General features: G+C 48.8%; 1 protein-coding gene across 1 annotated transcript in view; it reads right to left on the minus strand.

Annotated features, from left to right (window-relative positions):
- LOC122367949 (cadherin-87A-like) overlaps positions 1–26,644 on the minus strand; it is a 61,451-nt gene that overhangs the window by 12,098 nt on the left and 22,709 nt on the right. The window contains exons 25-37 of the mRNA XM_043341503.1: positions 25,925–26,039; positions 24,317–24,468; positions 23,745–23,858; positions 22,868–23,009; positions 22,243–22,382; positions 21,933–22,021; positions 21,412–21,520; positions 20,817–20,976; positions 20,105–20,272; positions 19,676–19,810; positions 19,170–19,289; positions 18,350–18,519; positions 17,213–17,388 (exon numbers count right to left, since the gene is read on the minus strand). Coding sequence (XP_043197438.1) covers positions 17,213–17,388; positions 18,350–18,519; positions 19,170–19,289; positions 19,676–19,810; positions 20,105–20,272; positions 20,817–20,976; positions 21,412–21,520; positions 21,933–22,021; positions 22,243–22,382; positions 22,868–23,009; positions 23,745–23,858; positions 24,317–24,468; positions 25,925–26,039 — 1,790 coding nt within the window. The remainder of the gene's footprint in view (positions 1–17,212; positions 17,389–18,349; positions 18,520–19,169; positions 19,290–19,675; positions 19,811–20,104; positions 20,273–20,816; positions 20,977–21,411; positions 21,521–21,932; positions 22,022–22,242; positions 22,383–22,867; positions 23,010–23,744; positions 23,859–24,316; positions 24,469–25,924; positions 26,040–26,644) is intronic.

Below are 26,644 nucleotides of genomic sequence, written 5' to 3' on the forward strand. Positions count from 1 at the left end.
ACCTTTTAGTAATTCAAGTTCTTTTTGTCCTTGCTTTTTGATGAATGTGTTAATGCTTGTTGTAGGCAATACCTTTTTGATTACAGGTGATATTTTAACAGCTGTAGACTGGAATTGAGTTTCAAGATTGTGGTATTTGTGGGGCCAACTCAGCCAACATCAGGCTGCTGGTAGTTTTGGTTGGACAATGGGTGGCTGCTGGGTGGAGCGGTTACTGAAATTGCCAAAATGTGGCATAATCAAGAATTCAGGTTTTTTGGTATGCCGGTAATTTGGCGGTTTTTTTGCTTGGGGCGTGGTAGCATGCCGGTATCCCAGAAAATTTTTGTGGGGCGGGGCGGTGCCGGTAGCAGCCCATTGGGAAAACTTTACAACTCTACTTTCAAGGACCCAAGGGAGTACTCACGTACCCGAAAATAATATCAGTTGAATTAATTGGCGGGAATGAGGCCGCCATGTGACGTCCACTGGGTGATTTGGTTGGCGCCAGTGTTTAGAGATCGTCCGAGTGTGTAGCTTCTGTATCGGTTTTCGATGCTGTGAGTCTTAATTGATAAAGCACTTTGATCTGAGGACGTAGTAACTTGTTGCCACGCTGTTCTTATGCCCTTTCCCACAGCAGTTGTGTCGTGACATCCTACACCTGATATGTGACAGTTGAAATATGTTCGCGGCATGGTTTATTTGTTTATTTGTGATTTGTGCGTCGCATGTTAACATTCAAGACTTTTTTTGTAACAAAGATATTTACCGCATGTGCATTATGCCTGTAAAAATATGAAACACAATATACATCACGATGTTTATCTTAATAAATATTTTTGATGGATCTGCTGTCTTTCAATGTCTCTTACAGTCAAATGCAAACATGTCATTGCCAAATATAGCTACGTTAGGGTAGGGCCGGGTCAATAACTCGGCACCAACGACAAGTACAAACATCGAATAAATTAATGTCATCAAACACCAATCGCAATTGGGAGCACCTACAAAATAAAGATTATCTAAGTAAATACCAAGCGAAACAAATATCAAATGCCCGTATGTAACAAAAGGTGACCAAAAACCACCTTCGTAAAGCTATCAGCCCACCAAAAGCTTCTGTCGTGCCTATCGGTATTCGGTTCTATCTTATCGCGCCAAAGCACAGCCGTCCGACTCCGATAGCTGTACAGATAGTTCAGCGACGGACGAGCGGCTGGCATCGATGCCGTCGGCAGTCGGCGCAGAGGGAGGCCAGTGAGCAGTGCAGCGTTTCATCTCGACATTTCTGGCGCAGGACCGTGGGTGCCCATAAAGCAGTTCCGGAGATCCTAGGACCCCAGACATCATCATGGCGGAGGGTGGTGGGTCGACGTCAGGTGGTTTTGGACCACTTCGAGCATCGAAGAAGCTATCCAAAGACAAAGTAAGCCGCCTAGTCAGGCAGGACAACACCTTCCTGGTGGGGCATTCCACGTCAAATCGAACAAAAATCGGCTGTTTTGCACCTTACCATCAGCGATTTCATTATAAATTTGTGAGCGAGTTCCTGTGTGGCCCCGGACATTACATTGATGTTTTTTGCACATTCTGACCACAGGTCTTCTAAATATAGGGCATCAAATTTTTACAAAATGTTGCATCTTTATATTTTTGAACGACCATAACTTTGGTTGTACTTGTTTGATTTGAATGAAATAAACCATACGGTTTAGGTTACCTATTTCTTAAGCATTTGTTTAGAGTTGCACCTAGTTAAATATATAACCTTGAAATTTGCTTAACTCTGTTCTTAAGCACAAATATTGAAATAGCAAAAAACACGTCACCTCCGAATTGGCTCATTTTCATATATTTTATTGCCTACCATATTCTTAACAACCTGTGAAAAAATCAGAGTGGGCCATTCATAAGTTTTGAAGAAAATTGCACATACGCAAACGTATGTTAGCACGCGCAGTGGAGGGGGAAGAGCGAATTTCGCCCACCCTCCTGTTTTTCGCCAATATCTCATAAGATTAATGCGAAATTAATTATGGCTACCTGTCAAGAATTGAATTGGACATCTCATCGTGCAAGCAATAAGAAAATCGGTTCAAAACTGGTCTAGTAATAGCGGTGTAAAGTGAACATCCTGTCGCCGCAGCGACGCGGCGACTCGGCAGCCGGCGCCGACCGCTACGCGCCGCCTGAATTGTAGACTGTGCCGGGACGGAACGGAACGGTTCCGTCTTTACATCGCGCTCCCTACCGCTGATTACGTTTGATTCGCGTCAAATTTTGTGAGAAGACTAAAAAATGTACAGGCAGTCTTATTATGAAAGAATTTTTAAAATCAGTTGATAAACAATTGAAATATGAACGTGTAAACACAAAATTGTGATTGCTGCGTTTCCCGCATCGGCCGAGCCCGCCTCAGCCGGCGACATGTTACTCTTAGCAGGCCTCTAACTGCCATATTTATTATTGGATTAACTAGAAATTCCCCATACATACTAAAAAATGTATGTTCTTTCGTATAGTGAAGATCAAAAGACATGAAGATGTCGTTGCGTGATAATGTTTTCGGTGAATTTACTTCATGATGCATTTCCACACGGCTCAAAATTCACCGCAAAATACCGTTTGCCTGAGACACTTTTACTATGGAACGTGAATGCTTGATTACGATAACTATGCATTTCCATTCTCGCAGAGTTTGGGATATCACTAATCAGCAATCATTCATTTCAGAAAGTGTACACAAGCAAGCATGTCTTGACTCTGTCTTTCAAGGTCACGCGCGGTTGCGTGATGTTGATGCATGAAAACGGCGTTTGCCGCGAAAGTTATGAATGGCCCACTCCAATTTTTTCACAGATGGTTAGCAACATTGTGACGGAGATAATATGTAAAAATTACCCAAATCGAAGGTGACGTGTTTTTTGCTATTTAAATTTTTCTGTTTTAATTCAAGGTCAAATGCATTTCAAGGTCACTTCAATTTAATTTTATAATTAAAAATCAAAGCCTTATCAATTGCCTATAAGACCCTGTTAATATCATTTTGATTCCAGAAAAGGAACCAGAGTTATAGCCATTTAAAAAATTGATGTGTGGCATTTTTCGCTATATTCGATGGCCTATATCTCAGCGATACGTTATCAAATTTCGAAAATATTATACGTAACTCAGTTTTGAACCATGCCCAGTCTGCCTACAAATTTTCAGAAAAATCGAAGGGGATGACGGATTTCGGTGTTTGATTTGACGTGGAATGCCCCTGCTGCCAGCGATTGACTGTTGGATTACTGCAAAAGACCGGTTCTACGCGCCATCTAATTTCCTCACTCAGCAGGGCAATGAGCAGAGAGTTCACACCTTTCCACGCCTCTGGACACGGCCCTGGCAGCAGGCCCTACAACTGGAGAGGGCCAACTGTGAGAGGTGCTCGCCGTTCGGACGCCTTTTCATACAGAGCGGCTCTATCTCTGGAAGCCAGGCCGAGCAGCTCACCATCGACGATGCGGATCTAGCTTATGGAAGCTATTCAGACGAAGATTTGATGCACACTCTCGGCCCAGTGCAGTGGGTTTCAGCAGACTCTGAGGCCGCTGGAACCAAAAAAGAATCCGGAGGTCAGGCAGAAACTGCCGACGGCTCGGACATACCCCGGCTGATGCTCGTTCCCACCAGCCACCTGGGCTTCGTCAGGGTGCTGCAGCAGCCTCGGCCCGAGTGTACGCACACAGAGCCTCTGATGTTCTCGGCCCAAGACGTCCGGCAGTACTGCAGTGAGTTTGAGCTGGCTGTGCAGCCGCGAGCAGAGTTGAGCATTCACGGACCGGCCATCTCTTACGTCAAGCCACAAATACACGACGAGCCTCATTTGGCAAGCCCACATTCAAAGTACGGAGTAGCGTTCGTGGACCGTTTACTCTGCCTGCACGTGATCTGCTGGCCCTCAGACGAATTCTTCACGAGATGTCGTGAGTCTGGGTGGCTGCCAGAGGCCGCTCTGAGTGACATAAGAGAGTTCGGCCTGCACCTTGTACCAGTAGGTGCCCCAGGCAGCGCGACGGAACACCTCGAATGGCGTTGGTCCTTCTCCCGGGCTGAAGTGATCACTGTACTGTACCTCGACCAGATACCAAGGAGTGTGATCAAAACCATGAAGGCATGCAAAAAGTGTGCGAACCTGCCGGGTAAGATGCTCAAGTCTTATCACTTAAAGACAGCTGTCTTTTGGCTATGTCAGGCAGAGGCAGGCCATCCGCACTGGAGCAGTGTCTCTCAAGGCATCCTTCAAGTCCTCGATTATCTGGAGAAAGCCTACCAGACTAAGGAGCTGAAGTGTTTCTTCTGGAAGGACATCAACATCATGGAGCTGATGAACAGGGCAAACAGAAAGGCCTCCCTGAAGACAGTCAAATACATCCGGAATAATATGAAGACTCTGTTGATCCAGAGCAACTTGCCTTTGTCAGTGTTCCTGCTGCAGCAGCCCCAGCCTAGACTTCCAGAGCAAGAAGCTCGTATTGCTCTCATACGCTGCATGGTCATTTACGGGATGTCCCTGAACCAACGACTTTACTTCTGCTTTGCGAAGGTGCATAGGGTAGATGCGTACATCAAGTTCACAGCAGTGTCTTCAAAGCCAATGGAGGTGTGTCGCATGTTTCGCGAGCAGACCTCCGAATGGCATATGAATAAATTCCTCCTCCATGCGCTGATGATCGCACCGGATGAGGTAGTCGAACAGGTGCGACTGACGGAGAGCGAGAGCGGCATCTTCGAGTGGGACGCCGCCCCACTGCTGGCACTGCTCACTGAAGACGACCTGAAACATCTGCTGAAAGACCCTGCCGCTGTTCGGGCCTGGCTCAAGGACCAGCCCGAGACAGAGCGGCCGGCCGGTCTGCCCGCTGACCTGAGGACACCACGTGACCTCTGTGACCTGCTGCTCAACACCCCTCTGCTGGTGTCCGTCCTCGAGGCAAGTGTGCCCAACTATAGTCAGAAAATGAAGGAGTGGGAGAAAATAATAGTACCGGCCTCTGATCGCTTCCGGTGGTCATTCGAAGATTGCCAAAAATCGATGAAACAAGACGCCCTGGACTCGTTTCACAACACAAGCGACCGCTTTCACACCCAGCTAGGTGTGGATAGTGAACTAGCGCAGCGAAGGCACCGGTACTACATGCACCTCTTCAGTCAGCTCTGTGAAGATCCTGCGGTTCGCGCCGAACACAACCGCTTGAGGAACGTGATGCCGGACTCGTGGAGGCTGAGGCCAAGCGTGTTCCGTGGAACTGTGTGACGATTCCCGAGCTCCAGCAGAAGCGTTACATGGGACGCTACGTGCGCCATCGCTTTCGCCTCCACACATGAGGTCAAGTGTGCTTCGAGAGCTCGCACTGCTGCAGCGACTGCAGAGAAAAACAAGCGTGGACGCTATGCCAATATCTCAGAAAGGAGCTCAGAAAGGCTCGCCTCTGGTGCTCGGAACGAGGGACGTGAAGCCACGGCACACATTGGTGCCGCATTTTCATCACTTTCAAGGTCCAAAGAGAGTACCTACTCACGTAACCGGAAATAATATCAATTGAATTTATTCGCGGGAATGAGGCCGCCATGTGACGTCCATTGCGTTATTTGTTCTGTGCCAGTCTCAAGTGTTTAGGGAATTCGCCTGAGTGTGTATCGTATGACAGTATGTAGCGGTTTTCGATGCTGTGAGTCTTAAAATGATAAAGCGCGCTCATCCGAAGGCGTAGTAACTTGTTGCCACTTTGTTCTTATGCCCTTTCCCACATCAGTTGTGTCGTGTGTGACATCCTACACCTGATATGTGACAGTTGACATATGTTCGCGGCATGGTTTATTTGTTTATTTGTTATTTGTGCGTCGCATGTTGACATTCAAGACTTTTTGTAACAAAGATATTTACCGCATGTGCAATATGCCTGTAAAATATGAAACACAATATACATCACGATGTTTATCTTAATAAATATTTTTTGATGGATCTGCTGTCTTTCAATGTCTCTTACAGTCAAATGCAAACATGTCATTGCCAAATATAGCTACGTTAGGGTAGGGCCGGGTCAATAACTCGGCACCAACGACAAGTACAAACATCGAATAAATTAATGTAATCAAACACCCATCGCAATTGGGAGCACCTACAAAATAAAGTTTGTCTAAGTAAATATCAAGCGAAACAAATCTCAAATGCCCGTATATAACAAAAGGTGACCAAAAACTACCTTCGTAAAGCTATCAGCTCACCAAAAGCTTCTGCCGTGGCTATCGGTATTCGGTTCTATCTTATCGCGCCAAAGCACAGCCGTCCGACTCCGATAGCCGTACAGATAGTTCAGCGATGGATGTGGGGCTGGCATCGGTGCCGTCGGCTAGTCGGCGCAGAGGGAGGCCAGTGAGCAGTGCAGCCTTTCATCTCGACATTTCTGGCGCAGGACTGTGGGTGCCAACGAAGCAGTTTCGGAGATCCTAGGAACCCAGACATCATCATGGCGGAGGGTGGTGGGTCGACGTCAGGTGGCTTTGGCCCACTTCGAGCATCGAAGAAGCTATCCAAAGACAAAGTAAGCCGCCTAGTCAGGCAGTACAACACCTGCCTGCTGCCTGCGATTGACTGTTGGATTACTGCAAAAGACCCGTTCTACGCGCCGTTAAATTTTCTCATTCAGCAGGGCAACGAGCAGCATATGTACACCGTGCCAAGCCTCTGGGCCCGGCCCTGGCAGCAGGCATTACAACTGGAGAGGGCCAACTGTGAAAGGTGCTCGCCGTTCGGACGCCTTTTCATACAGAGCGGCTCTATCTCTGGAAGCCAGGCCGAGCAGCTCGTCATTGACGATGCGGATCTAGCTTATGGAAGCTATTCAGATGAAGATTTGATGCACACTCTCGGCCCAGTGCAGTGGGTTTCAGCAGACTCTGAGGCCACTGGAACCAAAAAAGAATCCGGAGGTCAGGCAGAAAACGCCGACGGCTCGGACACACCCCGGCTGATGATCGCCCCCACCAGCCACCTGGGCTTCGTCAGGGTGCTGCAGCAGCCCCGGCCCGAGTGTACGCACACAGAGCCCTTGCCGTTCACGGCCCAAGACGTCCGGCAGTACTGCAGTGAGTTTGAGCTGGCTGTGCAGCCGCGAGCAAAGTTGAGCATCCACGGACCGGCCATCTCTTACGTCAAGCCACAAATACACGACGAGCCTCATTTGGCAAGCCCACATTCGAAGTGCGGAGTAGCGCTCGTGGACCGTATACTCTGCCTGCACGTGATCTGCTGGCCTTCCGACGAATTCTTCGCGAGATGTCGTGAGTCGGGGTGGCTACCAGAGGCCGCTCTGAATGACATAAGAGAGTTCGGCCTGCACCTTGTGCCGGTAGGTGCTCCGGGCAGCGCGACGGAACACCTCGAATGGCGCTGGTCCTTCTCCCGGGCTGAAGTGATCACTGTGCTGTACCTCGACCAGATACCAAGGAGTGTGATCAAGACCATGAAGGCATGCACGAAGTGTGCGAACCTGCCGGGCAAGATGCTCAAGTCTTATCATATAAAGACAGCTGTCTTTTGGCTATGTCAGGCAGAGGCAGGCCATCCGCGCTGGAGCAGTGTCTCTCAAGGCATCCTTCAAGTCCTCGACTACCTGGAGAAAGCCTACCAGACTCAGGAGCTCAAGTGCTTCTACTGGAAGGACATAAATATCATGGAGCTGATGAACAGGGCAGAGAGAAAGGCCTCCCTGAAGACCGTCAAACACATCCGGGATAATATGAAGACTCTGCTGATCCAGAGCAACTGGAACTTGTCACAGTTTCTGCTGCAGCAGCCCCAGCCGAGATTATCACAGAAAGAAGCTCGTATTGCTCTCACACGCCACATGGTCATTTACGGGGTGTCCCTGAACCAACACCTTTACTTCTACTTTGCGAAGGCGCATAGGGTAGATGCGCACATCAAGTTCGCAGCAGTGTCATCAAAGCCAGCGGAGGTGTGTCGTATGTTCCGGGAGTACACCTCCGGGTGGCACATGAATAAATTCCTCCTCCATGCGCTGATGATCGCACCTGAGGAAGTAGTCGAACAGGTGCGACTGACGAAGAACGAGAGCGGTATTTTCGAGTGGGACGCCGCCGCACTCCTGGCACTGCTCACTGAAGACGATCTGAAACGTGTGCTCAAAGACCCTGCCGCTGTTCGGGCCTGGCTCAAGGACCAGCCCGAGACAGAGCGGCCGGCCGGTCAGCCCGCTGACCTGAGGACACCACGTGACCTCTGTGACCTGCTGCTCAACACCCCTCTGCTGGTGTCGGTCCTCGAGGCATGTGTGCCCCACTATCGTCAGAAAATGAAGGAGTTGGAGAAAATAATAGTACCGGCTTCAGATCGCTTCCGGTGGTCATTCGAAGGTTGCCGGGAATGGATGGAACAAGACGCCCTGGACTCTTTCTTCAACACCAGCGACCGCTTTCACACTCAGTTAGGCGTGGATAGTGAGCTGGCACAGCGATGAGCGAAGGCACCGGTACTACATGCGCCTCTTCAGTCAGCTCCGTGAAGATCCTGCGGTTCGCGCCGAACACAACCGCCTGAGGAACGTGATGCCGGACTCGTGGAGGCTGAGGCATCACGTGTTCCGTGGAAATGTGTGACGATTCCCGAGCTCCAGCAGAAGCATCACATGGGACGCTACGTGCGCCATTGCTTTCGCCTCCACTTATGAGGTCAAGTGTGTTCTGAGAGCTCGCACTGCTGCAGTGGCACCAGAGAAAAACAAACATGGACGCTATGCCAATATCTCAGAAAGGAGCTCAGAAAGGCTCGCCTCTCCCGAGTGCTCGGGACGAAGGGAATGAAGCCACGGCACACATTGAAGCCGCATTTTCATCACTTTCAAGGACCAAAGAGAGTGCTCACGTACCCGCAAATAATATCAGTTGAATTAATTGGCGGGAATGAGGCCGCCATGTGACGTCCATTGCGTTATTTGTTCTGTGCCAGTCTCAAGTGTTTAGGGAATTCGCCTGGGTGTGTATCGTATGACAGTATGTAGCGGTTTTCGATGCTGTGAGTCTTAAAATGATAAAGAGCGCTCATCCGAAGACGTAGTTACTTGTTGCCACGTTGTTCTTATGCCCTTTCCCACAGCAGTTGTGTCGTGTGTGACATCCTACACCTGATATGTGACAGTTGAAATATGTCCGCGGCATGGTTTAATTTGTTATTTGGGCGTCGCATGTTAACATTGAAGACCTTTTGTAACAAAGATATTTACCGCATGTGCATTATGCCTGTAAAAATATGAAACACAATATACATCACGATGTTTATCTTAATAAATATTTCTGATGGTTTTGCTGTCTTTCAATGTCTCTTACAGTCCATTGCAAACATGTCATTACCAAATATAGCTACGTTAGGGTACACTGAAAACAAATCGACACAGTGAGGGCATGTTCTGTACTGGTAACACATCAGTCATGTGTTAATCGCACCCAAAACACAATAAGGCTGAGTATTTTCACGCTTAGCGGGACCTTCGACACGTTTGATAACACATAAAACAGAATAATGACACAATTTTATCGTGCCAAGCACGCTGGACGAATGTAATGCATCAGTGTATCGAAATCATGTGTTGTCGGATATGGTAGACGTGTACCCTTGCACAAATACACCGTGCCATCCACCAGTGAGCGACCTCTGAACCTTAACTTCAAATGGGGATAAGAGAGGGCGTTTTTCGAGCACCGACTTTTATGCTGGGTTTTTGTAAAAATTTGCCCCCCTCCGGGCTGGACAGGCAACTTTATCTCATGCGGGCTGCTCCCTTGGAGCGGCACCGCTGCTCCTGAGGGAGCGCACCCCGTAGCCGGGTGCAGTGAGTGCCTTGGGGCTGGGTGGCCTGTCCTCTGAACGGGCTCAGCCCCGGCGACTCACTAGGGTGCCTACCCAGACCAATGTCTCCCCCTAATTCCTATCATTCTTCCGGCTCTGCAATGGTCTTGTCGACCGAAAGGGCCTAACCCAACAAAACAAACAAACAAGGCAGTAAGTTTATCCCGGCTGTCTGGACAACTGTATTGAACAGTAGTCCTCCAATTTGGGGCTTCGTCACTTGGCGCTCTGATCGGGCCGTCCACGTGACGCGTTCACCCTTCGGCTCTGAAGTGGCCGACCGGGCGCAGCTCCAGCTCGCGTATGGGTCGGCGGCCTCGTATGGGTCGGCCGCCCGCGTGCTCAGCCTTGACCGCGCCCTGACCGTATGGGTCGGCCGGCCGGGTACTCAGCCCTGACCGCACCCGAGCGCCCGATTCCACTCGGGGCCCGGCTTTGGCAGTCAGCCTGTCCAGCCAAAGCCATAGCCCCTTCAACTGCGCCCCGGCAACAAACTACATAATCACCACGTGTTTCCTTCTTTTACTTGCGATTAGTGTTAAATTTAGTAACATATTTACCTTGTATTCTGCAAAGTATTCACACAAGCCTTATGTGTTGAAGACACAATGATATTGTGTTTTAGGACACAACACGACTGGGTTAACACATTTGTAAATTGACACGTCTGCGACGGGTCAAAAAATGCATGATGCAGGGTACCCAAGAAAGCCTAGTTAACACGCTCTGCCTGTGCGTTTTTAGTCGTTTTTTGTGTCATTTTGTTTTCAGTGTAGGGCCGGGTCAATAACTCGGCACCAACGGTAAGTACAAACATCAAATAAATTAATGTAATCAAACACCCATCGTAATTGGGAGCACCTACAAAATGAAGATTATCTAAATAAATACCAAGCGAAACAAATATCAAATGTCCATATGTAACTGAGCCCTGAGAGTGACCAAAAACCACCTTCGTAAAGCTATCAGCTCACCAAAAGCTTCTGCCGTCCCTATCGGTATTCGGTTCTATCTTATCGCGCCAAAGCAATGCACACAGTCGTCCGACTCCGATAGCCGTAAAGATAGTTCAGCGATGGATGTGCGGCTGGCATCGATGCCGTCGGCAGTCGGCGCAGAGGGAGGCCAGTGAGCAGTGCAGCCTTTCATCTCGACATTTCTGGCAAAGGACCGTGGGTGCCCATGAAGCAGTTTCGGAGATCCTAGGACCCCAGACATCATCATGGCGGAGGGTGGTGGGTCGACGTCAGGTGGCTTTGGCCCACTTCGAGCATCGAAGAAGCTATCCAAAGACAAAGTAAGCCGCCTAGTCAGGCAGTACAACACCTTCCTGCTGCCAGCGATTGACTGTTGGATTACTGCAAATGACCCGTTCTACCCGCCGTTTAATTTTCTCATTCAACAGTGCAATGAGCAGAGTGCTCACACCTTTGCACGCCTCTGGTCACGGCCCTGGCAGCAGGCGCTACAGCTGGAGAGGGCCAACTGTGAGAGGTGCTCGCCGTTCGGACGCCTTTTTATACAGAGCTGCTCCATCTCAGGAAGCCAGGCCGAACAGCTCACCATCGACGAATACGTGCCGTTCTTTGGAACTGATTCAGACGAGGACTTGATGTACACTCTCGGTCCTGTGCAGTGGGTTTCAGCCGACTCCGAGACCGTTGGAACCAAGAAGGTACCCGGAGGTCAAGCCGGGACCGCCGACGGCTCGGAGACGCCGTCGGCGGTCCCGGCTTGTCCCGGTCCCGGTCCCGGCTGATGCTCGCTCCCACCAGCCACCTGGGCTTCGTCAGGGTCCTGCAGCAGCCCCGGCCCGAGTGTACGCACACAAAGCCCCTGCTGTTCTCGGCCCAAGACGTCCGACAGTACTGCAGTGAGCTGCAGCTGGCTGTGCAGCCGCGAGCAGAGTTGAGCATTCATGGACCGGCCATCTCTTACGTCAAGCCACAGATACACGACGAGCCTCATTTGGCAAGCCCAGGTTCGAAGTACGGAGTAGCGGTCTTGGACCGCATACTCTGCCTGCACGTGCTCTGTTGGCCTTCCGACGAATTCTTCACGAGATGTCGTGAGTCGGGGTGGCTACCAGAGGCCGCTCTGAATGACATAAGAGAGTTCGGCCTGCACCTTGTGCCGGTAGGTGCCCCGGGCAGCGCGACGGAACACCTCGAATGGCGCTGGTCCTTCTCCCGGGCTGAAGTGATCACTGTGCTGTACCTCAACCAAATACCCAGGAGTGTGATCAAGACCATAAAGGCATGCAAAAAGTATGCGAGCCTGCCGGGTAAGGTCCTTAAGTCTTATCACATAAAGACAGCTGTCTTTTGGCTATGTCAGGCAGAGGCAGGCCATCCGCGCTGGAGCAGTGTCTCACAAGGCATCCTTCAAGTCCTCGACTACCTGGAGAAGGCTTACAAGACTAAGAAGCTCAAGTGCTTCTATTGGAAGGACATCAATATCATGGAGCTGATGAACAGGGCCGAAAGAAAGGCATCCCTGAAGACCGTCAAACATATCCGGAATAATATGAAGGCTCTGCTGATCCAGAGCAACTGGAAGTTGTCACAGTTTCTGCTGCAGGAGCCCCAGCCTAGACTCTCCGAGCAAGAAGCTCGCATCGTTCTCATACGCTACATGATCACTCTCGGGGTGAATCTGAACACAACTCAATGCTTCTGTTTTGCGAAGGCGGGCAGGCTGAATGCGAAAATCAAGTTCGCGATAGTGTCATCACACCCAGCGGAGGTGTGTCGTATGTTCCGTGAGTACACCTCCGGGTGGTACATTGGGAATTCACTCCTCCATGCGCTGATGATCGTACCGGAAGAGGTAGCCGAACAGGTGCGACTGACGGAGAACGAGAGCGGCATCTTTGAGTGGGACGCCGCCGCACTCCTGGCACTGCTCAATGAAGACGACCTGGAACATATGCTCTGGGACCCTGCCGCAGTGCGGGCCTGGCTCAAGGACCAGCCCGAGACAGAGCGGCCGGCCGGTCAGCCCGCTGACCTGAGGACACCACGTGACCTCTGTGACCTGCTGCTCAACGCCCCTCTGCTGGTGTCCGTCCTCGAAGCAAGTGTGCCTAACTATCGCCAGAAAATGAAAGAGTGGGAGAAAATAACAGTACCGTTTTCAGATCGCTTCCGGTGGTCATTCGAAGATTGCCGGGAATGGATGGAACAAGACGCCCTGGACTCTTTCTTCAACACCAGCGACCGCTTTCACACTCAGTTAGGCGTGGATAGTGAGCTGGCACAGCGAAGGCACCGGTACTACATGCGCCTCTTCAGTCAGCTCCGTGAAGATCCTGTGGTTCGCACCGAACACAACCGCTTGAGGAACGTGATGCCGGACTCGTGGAGGCTGAGGCCAAGCGTGTTCCGTGGAACTGTGTGACGATTCCCGAGCTCCAGCAGAAGCGTTACATGGGACGCTACGTGCGCCATCGCTTTCGCCTCCACACATGAGGTCAAGTGTGCTTCGAGAGCTCGCACTGCTGCAGCGACTGCAGAGAAAAACAAGCGTGGACGCTATGCCAATATCTCAGAAAGGAGCTCAGAAAGGCTCGCCTCTGGTGCTCGGAACGAGGGACGTGAAGCCACCGCACACATTGGTGCCGCATTTTCATCACTTTCAAGGACCAAAGAGAGTACTTTAGTGCCCGCAAATAATATCAATTGAATTAATTCGCGGGAATAAGGCCGCCATGTGACATCCATTGGGTTATTTGGTCGACGCCAGTGTTTGGAGATCGTCCGAGTGTGTAGCTTCCGTATCGGTTTTCGATGCTGTGAGTCTTAATTGATAAAGCGCTTTGATCTGAGGACGTAGTAACTTGTTGCAACGCTGTTCTTATGCCCTTTCCCACAGCAGTTGTGTCGTGTGTGACATCACAAGTGTGTGTGGCATCACATCACATAACAACATTCGATGCGTGACGGTTGAAAAGCTACATACATAAGCGCGGGAGCCGGGGGGGCAGTGGGGGCAGCTTGCCCCCCCAACTCTGGGGCCGTGGGGGCGGTGCCCCCACAGCTTTGAGACGGAATACCACACTTTTTTTTGCAAATGTTTTCTTTTTTTGTTGAAAAAGCCGAGGGGTGAAAAATAAGTGGCCTAAAACCGGTGAGAAAACTAGATTTGGGGGTACCCTTAGTTAATCTCTATTATGGTGTGCCCCCCCCCCCCCCCAGTCGGAAAGTAGTTCCCGCGCCCCTGGCTACATATATATGCGGCATGACGTATTTGTGCAATGACATGTTTAAAATTTAAGACTTCTGCAACAAGGATATTTACCGCATGTATGTATTATGTATATATACAATATGATACCTATATACTTATATACCGATGTGTAGTCTTTTTTTGGTAATATTTGCTGTTTTTCATGTCCCTTACAGTCAATGAGAACATTTCATGTTTAAAAAAAAAAAAATAGAGAACAAGGGGAGTAGATTGAGCCGAGTTGATAACTCGGCGACAGGCGGTCGGGTGGGTGGCTCACCGTAAAATGTGAGGCTCAGAGAAATGTTAATCAGATACCAACTTTTTGGTATACCGATACCAAAACAATACAATTTGTTATTTGATATTTCAACCCTAAAGGTTATGGTGTTTTGTAGACAATATGAATCCTCATTCCTCATTATGCGTAGGAGGATGTGAATTCTACAAAAAGTTGGCATTTCTTTAAATTTCCTAAGCTAGTACGTCATGCGGTATTTTCCCAATTTTCTGGTAGGTAGGCATTTGATTCAGTATCGGTATACGGATTTTCCGTAATTGACATCTCCCATACGGTTAAAACTTAACCCTCGCACGACCAGGCCATTTCTCATAACACGAACGACCAGGGGGGGGGTTGTTACGACCCCCCCCCCTGGCGTTTCGAAACGGAAGGTCGTAGAGCTTAGCGGAAAAAACCAACGGATTGCTCTCAACGAGATCTCGCGATTGGTGGTATATTTTTTGGTCCTAGGTCAACATTTGACCTACTTTTGACCGGTCAAAGGTCAAATTTTCGGAAAAATAGACTTTTTTCAACTTTCCGCGGCGATTGCGGCAAAAAGGTGGGAGATATCGACTTGAAACCTTCACTATCGTGTTCCTTGATCAATTCTCTATCGTTTGGTATGTATTTCGTTTCCCTAGCTCTAAAAATGGCGCGTTGGGAGCGCCGGAAGTCGGCAAGGTCACAGTCGGCGGCAGAAATTCGAAAAATCAAAATTTAAATTTTTGAAATCTGATTGTATTTTTTGATTTGGGAGGTCCATTTGCTCCCTATAGAAGCTAATATTGCTGCATATTCCCATTGAGGTGACAAGAATTAGCAAAATAGTGGTTCGGGCGCTTTTCAAAAATAGTACCGGACGCTGTTCCTCTTGTGACGTCATAGCTCCGTGACCTGACCTGACCCGGTCAAGTTTCTTGCACCACACGATGGCCAATACTTGCCCCAACATGCATGGGAAATTTCATGACGATCCATCAAACAATGTGGATAGCATCAGCAGAAAACCTCGGGACTCGGTACACACTTCGTGAAAATCCGGCCGGAGGCTGTACCTCTTATGACGTCATAACTCCGTGACCTGACATGACCCGATCAATTTTTTTTCGGCAAAAGATGCGCAAAGGTTGCCCCAGAGGGTGTTGAAAATTTCAGCCCGCTACGACAAGCCGTTTAGCGTGCACTTCGAAAAAACCTCAGGGGGGGTTGATACACCCCCCCCCCTAGGCGTTCTAGGGTTAACCCGCGCCCCGTAGGGGGGGCGAAACGCCCCCCCCTGTCCTTTTCCGTCGATATCTCCTAAACGGATAGAGATATCGTCACCAAACTTTCAGGACCCATCCGGGTATCAATTTTACACATTGTGACCAAAAATTTTTCCAGAGGCTATGATAGGTTGGCCACAAATGACGTCAGAAATCATAATGACGTCATGTTCTGCCATTTTCGACCGAAAAAAATACCTTCGCGAGAAGACCTGTCAGGCCTACAGCTTTGAAGATACAGAAAAATGATCAAGACATAAAAGGTGTAGAATTGACAGGGCTACAAAACTGCTATCTCGGATTTTTGAATTTTTTGGGTTTTGACCCCAAAAATCAAAAATGCAATTTTGTGATATATTAGACAAAAAACACAAAAAGCTTTTTGAGTTTCGAAAAAAAACGGAATATATGTGATAGTACCGACCGTCTTCTATCTACATACCAAATTTCAGATCGATATCTCCTTTTTTGGCCAAGTTATAGCGAAAAAAACTGTTCAAAAATGATAACGTAAAATTTTCAAACTCAATTTTTCACCATTGGACTCCACGTGACAAGCTGCATCGAATGGATACCCATTTTATGCAAAATATCAACTTTGAAATTTGACCTAATTTGACCTGACCTTGACCTGACCTTCACCAAAACGTGACCTAAGCTGGTCCCAAAGGCTCCTTGACCCACATAATCGCATTTGTCATGTAAAATGGACCATAAAACATGTATCACACGACACTTTCATATTGTGACCCCCAGTGACCTGACCTCTGTGACCTGACCTGGTATCAGTGACCTCAGATAGCGAAGTATGTGTTTGACGAGCAATATACCATCGATGATTTTCAATAACTTACCAATTTACTCGACTTCACAAAACATTTCTTGAAATGCCTGTGAACGGTGAAAATCTGACCTTTGACCTGACCTGTGACGTCATCGGTTTGACCTAGGTCAATGAAATTTGGTCACAAAGTAGTTCCCTGGTAGGGCTATCGAACGCCGTTTTTGAAAATCGGCCGGTAAATTTCCGAGATCTTAGGGGGGCCGAAACGCCCCCCCCCCCTACGGGTGGTAGGGTCCGCCGGTAGCCCTACGGGGCGCGGGTTAAGTGTTCCCTCGAGGTAAGCCACCCGATAGCTAAAACGGCCACCCTGGGGGGACAGCTTCTATATTAGAGCTGCCCTCACAGCTCTTTTAGTTGGGTGACCGTCCGCATATTACTGGAGATTATAATAAAGGATCACGACGGCATTGATGATGGATATTATAATACCTCGATGGACCAAAACGTGTACATATTTGTCTGACGACAGGGGTCAGTGACAGAGCAGTGAGATCGGGGAAATCTAATGCCCCACACTCGTCCTGTCCTTGGCCCGGGCTTCACACTGGGACAGATATAGCGTAACAAAAGGCGCAGCCTTCCTGCATATCAATGCTAGTCGGTATGGATCTATACCTCCAGACTAGAGCACCTACATTTCTAGCGATTATACCCCCCATGAAATAACATAACCTCAACCTCATAATTCCCTAACTTACCATGTGCGTTTGACGATATTCTCCTCAGTGACGTGGTATCTGACGTCATCGATGATGACGCGGCCACCTGTGACGTTGCCAAAAGCCTCGACGATATCAGTGGGCTGACGCACAATCACATCAGGTGCCACGCCGAGAGTGACGTGAACCAGTTGTGACTGGTCGTACACCCAAATCTGCAGCAGAACGAGCAGGAGTTAGACAGAGCGACATATTATAATTTTGCTTGAGAGAGTCGAACGTGCTTAAATCGTGGCATATGCTGTCTGTGTCTTGTAATTGCATAGGTTCTGCGATCTGGCGCAAAAGAAATTGCGGCTATTTTAAAAGGACCCTCCCACCTTCAAAAAAGTTTATGAATTGGCATGAAAGTGATGTCGCTCGGTTCAGAAAGAGCGAAAACGAATATCTACCAAATTTCACCGAAAAATATTCACCGGTTTTCAAGATATTAGACTTTTACTTTTGTTTACTTTTTTGGGATCTCCGCTGTTTCTAGCGACTTTATTTTAGAAGTGCGGCGTTTGCGGCAGATGTTGCGCGCAAATAGCATATACCACCGCGTGCTACAAAACGTTTTAGTCAAACATTTAAAAATCGTTAGATATCTGCGCTGACGTCACACATTCAGAGGGGTATTCCTAAGCATTAGCACCTCTGAATCAAAATGCTGCAATTTTGAAATTCAATATTTCCGATTTAAGGCATTTCTCGATGTTGTGAGTGCCAAAACCGGTAATTGTGAGCCAGGGACCCCATTTTGGCTATCTCAACTCAAATATAATGTTAAGGTGGGAGGGTCCCCCTGCAATTTTAGTTACTATGGTCAGGGAAAAGCCGACATAAAAACGCACATGTTAGATTTAGTTACTAGGTAGCCATAGAGAGCATATTCTTCCGAAAAAAGTCCCTCATACATACCATTATTCCTTGGTTCCACGATGTCATGGAAAAGAAAACATAATAAAACCACTGCGCCAATTAGCATTTTACCCAACCACCAATAATAAGCCGACATCTATACTCTACACAATGCGTTCTTAGGAATTAGCATGGTCAGTACTCAGTGCCTACATCCAGACTAACCCCAAAATAACCCATCGCATGACGTTCCCTCCCCCCTCCCCGTTCACTCACATGCACGGTGGCGTCGGCTTGTCTATGCGGCGGCAGCACCTCTCTGGCACTGAGCTGGATCACGAACCGGTGGTGTTTGTATTCTCCCATGAGCGCTGCGCAGCTGAGACGACCACCGGCGTCCACACGGAAAGGGGAGGGGACGATCGCGCCGCTCGATTCCGTGGCTCCTGTAAGGGGGAAGAGGGGTGGTGAGGGAGAGGGAGAGGGAGAGGGAGAGGGAGAGGGAGAGAGAGAGAGAGAGAGAGGGAGGGAGAGGGAGGGAGAGGGAGGGAGAGGGAGGGAGAGGGAGAGGGAGAGGGAGAGGGAGAGGGAGAGGGAGAGGGAGAGGGAGAGGGAGAGGGAGAGAGAGGGAGAGGGAGAGGGAGAGGGAGAGGGAGAGGGAGAGGGAGAGGGAGAGGGAGAGGGAGAGGGAGAGGGAGAGGGAGAGGGAGAGGGAGAGAGAGAGAGAGAGAGAGAGAGAGAGAGAGAGAGAGAGAGAGAGAGAGAGAGAGAGAGAGAGAGAGAGAGAGAGAGAGGGAGACGAGCGGAATACAACTAACAAAGAAAACAGTCCTTCAGGTGACTGCAGAACATTGTAATCTTATGATAGAACAACTGAACAGATAAACAGAAAATATCACTACCCTGTCCAAAACATAAAAAGAAACAACATCTTCAGTAGCCTATACACGAAAATCAACGCTTATCACTGCTTCAACAAATCAAACCTTCTCTCAATACTCAAACCTACTAACAGCCTCTTAGCTCTTTCTTTCCACATCTGTGAGACCGTTTCGACGTTACCCCTTCTTTTCCCCGTCTGCGACTTCGACCGTACCTGGTTTGTAGAGCTGTGTGGAGCGTATCGAGTACGCCAGCTCGGCGTTCTGTCCCTGATCGGGATCGTCAGCCTCGACAGTGGCCACCGGATCACGGAATTTGGCCAGCTCCGAGACGCCTGGGTGTCAGGTCAGGGTGGGGTCAGTGTGGGGTCAGGGTGGGGTCAGTGTGGGGTCAGGGTGGGGTCAGGGTGGGGTGGGGGTCAAAATGATCAGACAAGCGGCGATTAAAATAAAGAAATAATAGTGGAGTGTTACACATCGAATGATGAGAGTTCAACCAAGCCAATTATCTCGAGCAGCCTTAGTCGTGCGGTTTGCGGATGACAGGTAACATAAATCCCCAATGTATGTACTTGATTAACAATGAACAGCCTTAGAGGCAGCTTTAAACCGAATCGATACGCCCACAAAGTCAAATCTAAAGCAGCAGCTGGAATCCATAAACGAAACCATAGCAAAAAATCATGCCAGCCACCTACAATACAGCCGGCAGTAGACTAACCTGCAAAGTAGTCCTTCATAGCGAACGAGGGAGGCGAGTCGTTCTTGTCCTGCACTGTGACCTTGACCAGGGTCATGGTCGGGTCAAGGTCATCGGCGGTTACATTGGCGGCGTAGAATGTCGCGTTGCTTGTGGCTGAAACACGACGGGTGTAAGGAGGTCAAATGTTTAGTCAATCGTGAAAAATAGGTCAATATACTACTATGGATAGAATCGTAAATATGTAATAAAAGTCCAACGGTGAGAGAGATAACTGATTATCTAATAACGCAAAAGATATTGCACAATGCACATATCGATAGCATAATGAGAGTAAGATAAAACGCGCATGATCCAAAACTTCAGCTCATCGGATACAAACTATGCACCAGCGATGATAAAAAGCATCGGTGAGCGCCCCCCCCCCTCCAGTTTTTCTCCACACCATACCTTTGACGATAATCTCATACTGGCCGCGCTCCTCTCGATCGAGCGGCCCGTTGGCCGAGATCTGTCCACTCTGGGAGTTGACTGTGAACGTCTCTCGGTCTCCTCCGGCGGGGAAGTAGAAAATGCGGCCCGTCTCAGGAGTATCGGGATCCTCGGCGTGAACCGTGCCTGTTGAGGGGTAAAGAAGGGGTACAAATCATGGAATATATAGGAGAGAGGCATACGTCCTGTAACGCGAATGGTCGTAAGTGTCGCGAAACAGGCATATATCGTAAACCTGCAAAGGAACGATGTCAAAAGGAGAACGAGAACGAAGCATGCAAAGCAAGTGGTGCCTAGCAATATCTGAAAATATACAAGCATCAAATTGTTAATGCTGTCATACCAAAATACCGCCGAATAATTATTGTACCGTGTCTTATTTAGATCACTTATATAAGTAGAAAATAAAAATGTACCATATACTTAATACACGTTAAAGATGCACAGCAATGTCGAGTTACTCAGACAACTAAAAAACTTTCCGTTTCCTGCGCTAGCTAGCAATCCCTCTGACTCCACACATAGTCACGCGCCCAATGGCCCCACTCCTTCCCAATAGCCAATGTCATCCTCTAGTCTACTCAATTTTCCCCTCCCCACTAAGCACCTGCTCCATCATTACCCCTCCCCTCGGCCCCTCCCGGCTCCCTCCTCCGCCCAGTTTCCTTACCGACTACCGTGCCGCCCGGCAGGTTCTCCATGACACTAAACCGATGCACGTGCTCTCGAAACTGCGGCACGTGGTCGTCCTCATCTCGCACGTGCACCTGCACGTAGCGCACCGTCTCGTGCGGAATTGGAGAGCCGTGGTCGCGCGCCACCAGCACCAGCTGCGAGAAAAGCGCGCGAAATCAGTCACGTGGGTAAAGGGTGGGGATAATTGAAACTGAAAGTTAATATTAGTTATTACCATGGTGATGCAAGTAAGCAAGATTAGCTTTGTATGGTGGGAGGAGGTAACCGGCAAGCGTTGAGACACAATCGACTTTTATAGCGGGCATTCGTTCCCGGGTATTCGACGCATCTGCCCCTAGCGGATTATTATTCGTTCATATGATCAGTCATTCAGCCATTCATAATATATTTCCAGCCTTGTCCCTACCCTATGCTACTCGAACACTGAGCAAGTTACGCCCCTTTCTGATAGCGACACCCCAGCTTCTGCTCAGCTTATTACTGAATGATTACCCATCCCTGCCCTAAACCCCGGCAGCCCTGGCCGAAGGCAGTCCCAGCCACGGCCCTGAAGCTGCTGTGCCAATTACCGTGTAGCTGTCGCGACTCTCTCGGTCGAAGCGGACCTTGCTGCGCACTTCTCCGGTTTCAGAGTCGATGGTAAACTCCTCCGTTTCACTGCCATCTGTCTCATTCACTCTAAAACACAGAGGTAGGGAAGGGTGATGAGTAACGTTCCATTAATTGAAAAAGTTGGTGAGGCGAGAACGGGGCAAAAATGCTAACAAAGATAGATAGGCTAGCGTCACAAAACAATACACTTATACCTATCATTAGAAAAGACGAAAAGATCTCACAAACAAAATTAATATACGTAATGACGAGTGGCAACAAGTAATCAATATAGTCTCATATAGAATACAAAATAAAGAAAACCAAATAAACGAGCTTACTTACTTAGAATTATTTCGTCAATATTTCGAGTGAATAAACAAAATCACGTACCCCCCCCCCCCCACACACACACACACTGCAGCACGGATAGCTCAATATGTGACGTAGTAGAAAATCACCACCTCCCTCACAAGGCACGGCACGGAGGTACTCTTACCTGAAGTAGTAGGAGATCCTGCCGTTGTCGCCCTGATCGGAGTCCTCCGCCTTAGCCGTCAGTACCAGACTGCCAGCCGGCTGAGAGTTCTGTAAAACGAGGAGTAACGTTCTATCAAAGAAAGAACATACATACAAATCTGGGATAGCATTCCATAACCGTGACATAATTGTCATCAGACTGCCACATAAATATCTTACAAAAACTCAGTGAAATTCATCTCATCTTACCATCTTTCCGCCAGTCCCAACACTTATCCTTCAAACCAGCCCCGCCCCAAGAGATACATCCCCCCCCCCCCCAGACCTACCTCAGTGACCTCGAAGACGGCGTTATCGGCCGACGGTCTCACGAAGCTCGGTTTGTCCTGGTTGGCAGCCAGTACAGTCACCCTCACCGTGGCCGTGTCGTTGAACGTACCGTCCGTGGCCAGCGCCGTCAGAGACATCTCTGGAGGAGAAACGGAACTATGAGTGATACATTATGTAGCGACATCTCTGGAGGGAAAACGGAACTATGAGTCATACATTATGTAGCGACATCTCTGGAGGGAAAACGGAACTATGAGCGATACATTCTCTAGAAGAGCAAATATAAAGTACGACGGAATTTCTGGAGGCCCAATGTAACGAAGCTATCAGACATGGGTAATTTGCAGGAGGGAGTATCATTAAGCGGTCATAGCGACATTTCTGACATGAACAGTATTATCTGCGGAACAAGGAATGATAAAAACAGCAACGTGTCTCGGAAAGGAGAAATGTTATTACGAATAAGTCCAACATTTTCTTTAAAAAAGGAGCAATCAGCAGCAAAAACTGTTATCTGAAGAAAATAAAATACCCTTTATTCAACTCCCTTCTCTGGCTCCTTTAAACTCTCATTCGTTAGGTCCTGACCGCTGGCTCTCCTTTTCTCCCTCACCCCCTCCTTACCGCCCAGTCCGGCCTCTACCCGTTTGGCAGGGTACAGGAACCCCGTCTCGGGGTGTAGCCTAAAACTGGCCGAGTGAGGACCCGCCAGAAGCGAGTAACGAACCGCCGAGTTTTCGCCAGAGTCGGTATCCGTTGCCACCACCTGCCAAAGAGGTCACCGAGGTCAGTGGCGAGAGAGGTCAGGTCAGGTGTTATAGAGGTCAGGTCAGGTGTTAGAGGTCAGGGACAGGGACCCTGACCTACCCTGAGGGTGGGAGGTATATGGGGTAACGTCAGAGATAGGGGGATAGGGTATTACACTATTTCAGGGCCATGAGTGTAAAAGACGCTTCGACGGGTGAACACGAGCTTATAATGCACATTCAACCCGACTGGTCACGTGAGAAATCAGCACAACGTCCTATTACTGCACACGTCATCATAATAATGCGATGTACATACTGATATTTTCAGCATGGAATGATCGCTGCCTATTGAATATACTACATGCGGTTACCCATACATAAAAAATCCTCAGCTGCAATACCCACCCCGGTCACATACCACGTTACATACCATCCTCAGTCATGCGTCTCATACCCTGACCCTGCCGCATACAAACCTGCAGTATGGGGCGGGTATGTCCGTACACACCTGCAGCACCTATGGGGCTTGTATGTCCATACGTACCTGCAGTATGGGGCTGGGCGGTGACAGCGGTATGTTCATACTCCATACATACCTGCAGTATGGGGCTGGGCGGTGACAGCGGTATGTCCATACTCCATACATACCTGCAGTATGGGGCTGGGCGGCGACAGCGGTATGTCCATACTCCATACATACCTGCAGTATGGGGCTGGGCGGCGACAGCGGTCTATCCATACCCCATACATACCTGCAGTATGGGACTGGGCGGTGACAGCGGTATGTCCTCCACAATACTGGCAGAGTACACCGGACGGTTAAACTGCGGCTTCTGATCATTAATATCCAGCACTGTGATGTTCACCTGTTGAGAGAGTGGTGAAAATTCAGACGTTAGAGGTGGTGAAAGGGACAAGAAGAAACACGCGGGAGGGGGTAACATGCAAACACAGGCCTAGAAAACCGAGCTGGCATTAAATCGAAAACAACGAACCGTCCTAGTCTTAGGAGCAAAATATATAGTAATTCCATAATATCGCACAATATGAAGGTCATCCACCCAAGAGTCTCTTTTGTCTCTGCCTTCACTCTGAATATGAACCTAATTATCCTCTACCCTACTTTCAATCGCCCTTTACTCTCTAGAAGAACTCTCTTCTATCCGCATCTCTCTCTCCCTCCCTCCCGCCGTCCCTCTCCCTCTCCCTCCCTCCCGCCGTCCCTCTCCCTCTCCCTCTCCCCCTCTCTCTCTCTCTCTCTCTCTCTCTCTCTCTCTCTCCCCCCTCCCTCCCTCCCTCCCTCCCTCTCTCTCTCCCCTCTCACCAAGGCAGAGGCGCTCCGTCGACCCTGGTCGGGCCCCATGTCGAACGCCGTCACAGTTAGTAACACCTGAGGCCGCTTCTCGCGGTCCAGGTCTGCAGTTAGCAGACGGACCACACCCAGATCGTCGACGGAAAAGTCGTCCGAGAGATCACCTGAGGGGTTGAGGGGGAGGGGGGGGGGGTTACAGAGGGTGTGAGATGGCTTTTGGTGAACTATCTTTTGCTAGAATAACGCCGATGAGCTGAGATTTGTGAAATAAGGCTTACTATCGATTATGTCAATGTCATTGCATGATACTTTATTTCTAATGTAGAGTGAGATAATGGAGAGTGGGAATGTTTGTGACTGATTGACTCAGAAGAGATCAGACTGGTTAGTGGTTATCGCAATACGATGGGGTTGCAAAGAAAGTTTTGAGTTTAGGAGAAACATTATACCGCCAAGTTAATGAGAGATGCGAAAGATAGTTAGGGCGAATACATCAGAGGACAAGATAAGAAGACAGACACAGCAAAAGTCCAAAAGCCACTGTACGTAAATAACGGGACAAAACAAAACCATAAAAAACACCAACGCCCACTCATGCCAAGCAAACTCAACAACCTTTCACGATTAGGCGAGGACAGGACAGGGTTGTTCGAGGACAAAGTGTGATTAGTTGTGAAAAGCTGCGACATCTTCAGTTGCTGTTGGTTAGTCGACACGTTACCGATGCCCATTCTAAAGATAAATGCAGAGTAATGGCTGCTAAAGAAAAAAAAACAGATCCTATTCAAAACAAAAGAGAAGCAGAAAACCGACGACGAACAGCGAGCAAGCAAAGAAAAAACATGCCAACAAAGGATGAAAATGCAAAGCAGCTGTAATTCAGAAATACACGAGCCAGCTGTGCCAATTCCAAGCATACAAGAAGGTATCAAGCTGCATGCAAAGCCAAAACGCGACAGGCTTAGCATGCAGTTCCATTACCCAAGTCCCGACCACAGTTAGTCAAAAGTACCTGACACCAAGACTGACACTGACACCGACACCGACACCGTCGAGCATCAGACTAGGAGAGAAGCCTGTAACGATCCGGCCAAAACCGGTTAAAGAAGGGAAGAGTGGGGAAGTAGCGGTGACTTCGTTACGTTGGTGAAAGCCACGTACGGTGGTAAGAAGCAATGCTAAGTGCTGGATGGGCCACACTGCGTCGGAGAAAAGTTCAACTCGTCAAGAAATTAACACAATCTCAATGTCAGACGAGCATCATATACACTATGTTACTACACCTTTTTGCACTCAAAATAGGCATCTTTTCATTCAATTTCGGCGAATTGCATTCAATTTTAGCGATCTCTCTATTCGAAGCAAATGAGAGATCGCTAAAATTGAATGCAATTCGCCGAAATTGAATGAAAAGATGCCTATTTTGAGTGCAAAAAGGTGTAGTATATCCATCTAACTCTCCTCAATGAATAGCCATTAGCAGTCATTACACAAATAGCTTTTTAGCCCCTTTTAGCTGATGATCTCCCCAGTCTCCACTCATTGACGTCCACCCTCTCCCCATGTCAATCCCACCCCATCCATCTACCATCGCCTCCCCCTTTTCCCCTTCATCCTCACCAGGTATCGTGTAGCTGACTTCCCCATACATTCCGGAATCAGCGTCCGTGGCTCTGACCTGAACCAGTTCCACGCCCGGGTCGCTGTGTTCCTCCACTGAGGCATAGTACACGTCCTGGGAAAAACAAAATCACACAATTATAGCCATCAGTGTATGGAAATGGGGAACAAAATCACACAATTATAGCCATCAGTGTATGGAAATGGGGAACAAAATCACACAATAGTGCCATCAGTGTCCGGAAAAGTGGTAGAGTGTTAGACAAAGATAGTGACTTCGTCATACATTTTCCCGTGGTTAACTGCCGGCTCCGCGCCACGCCCGCCCCGATCGGAGCGGGCCGGGGTCATGACCTCCAGCCCCGGGGCGGCAATGTCCCAAAATTTGTCTATTTGGGTGGGAAACGGCATCCAAATGAAATTCATTTTCCACTCTCACCACCATTTTTAAGAACAATTTTCCACTCCCAAGTCCCAACCAAGAAAACATATATTTTTTACCTATAGAAAGACAGTTGTGTGGATGCCCAGTTAGCATCAAATATTCTACACCCTAGAATAAAATGCATGCTTTTTGTCATTTCTCACTCCTTTTTGGATCTAATCGAATCAGCAGTTTTCCACTCTCTCCCCTCTTTTTGGTGGGTAATTTTCCCCTCTGACACCCAAGACAAAACTCAATTTTGGGACACTGCGGGGCGGTAGGTACTCGGCGGCCGG

Source organism: Amphibalanus amphitrite, unplaced genomic scaffold (genome assembly GCF_019059575.1).
Source record: "Amphibalanus amphitrite isolate SeventyFive unplaced genomic scaffold, NRLGWU_Aamphi_draft 000910F_arrow, whole genome shotgun sequence".
NCBI lineage: Eukaryota > Metazoa > Arthropoda > Thecostraca > Balanomorpha > Balanidae > Amphibalanus > Amphibalanus amphitrite.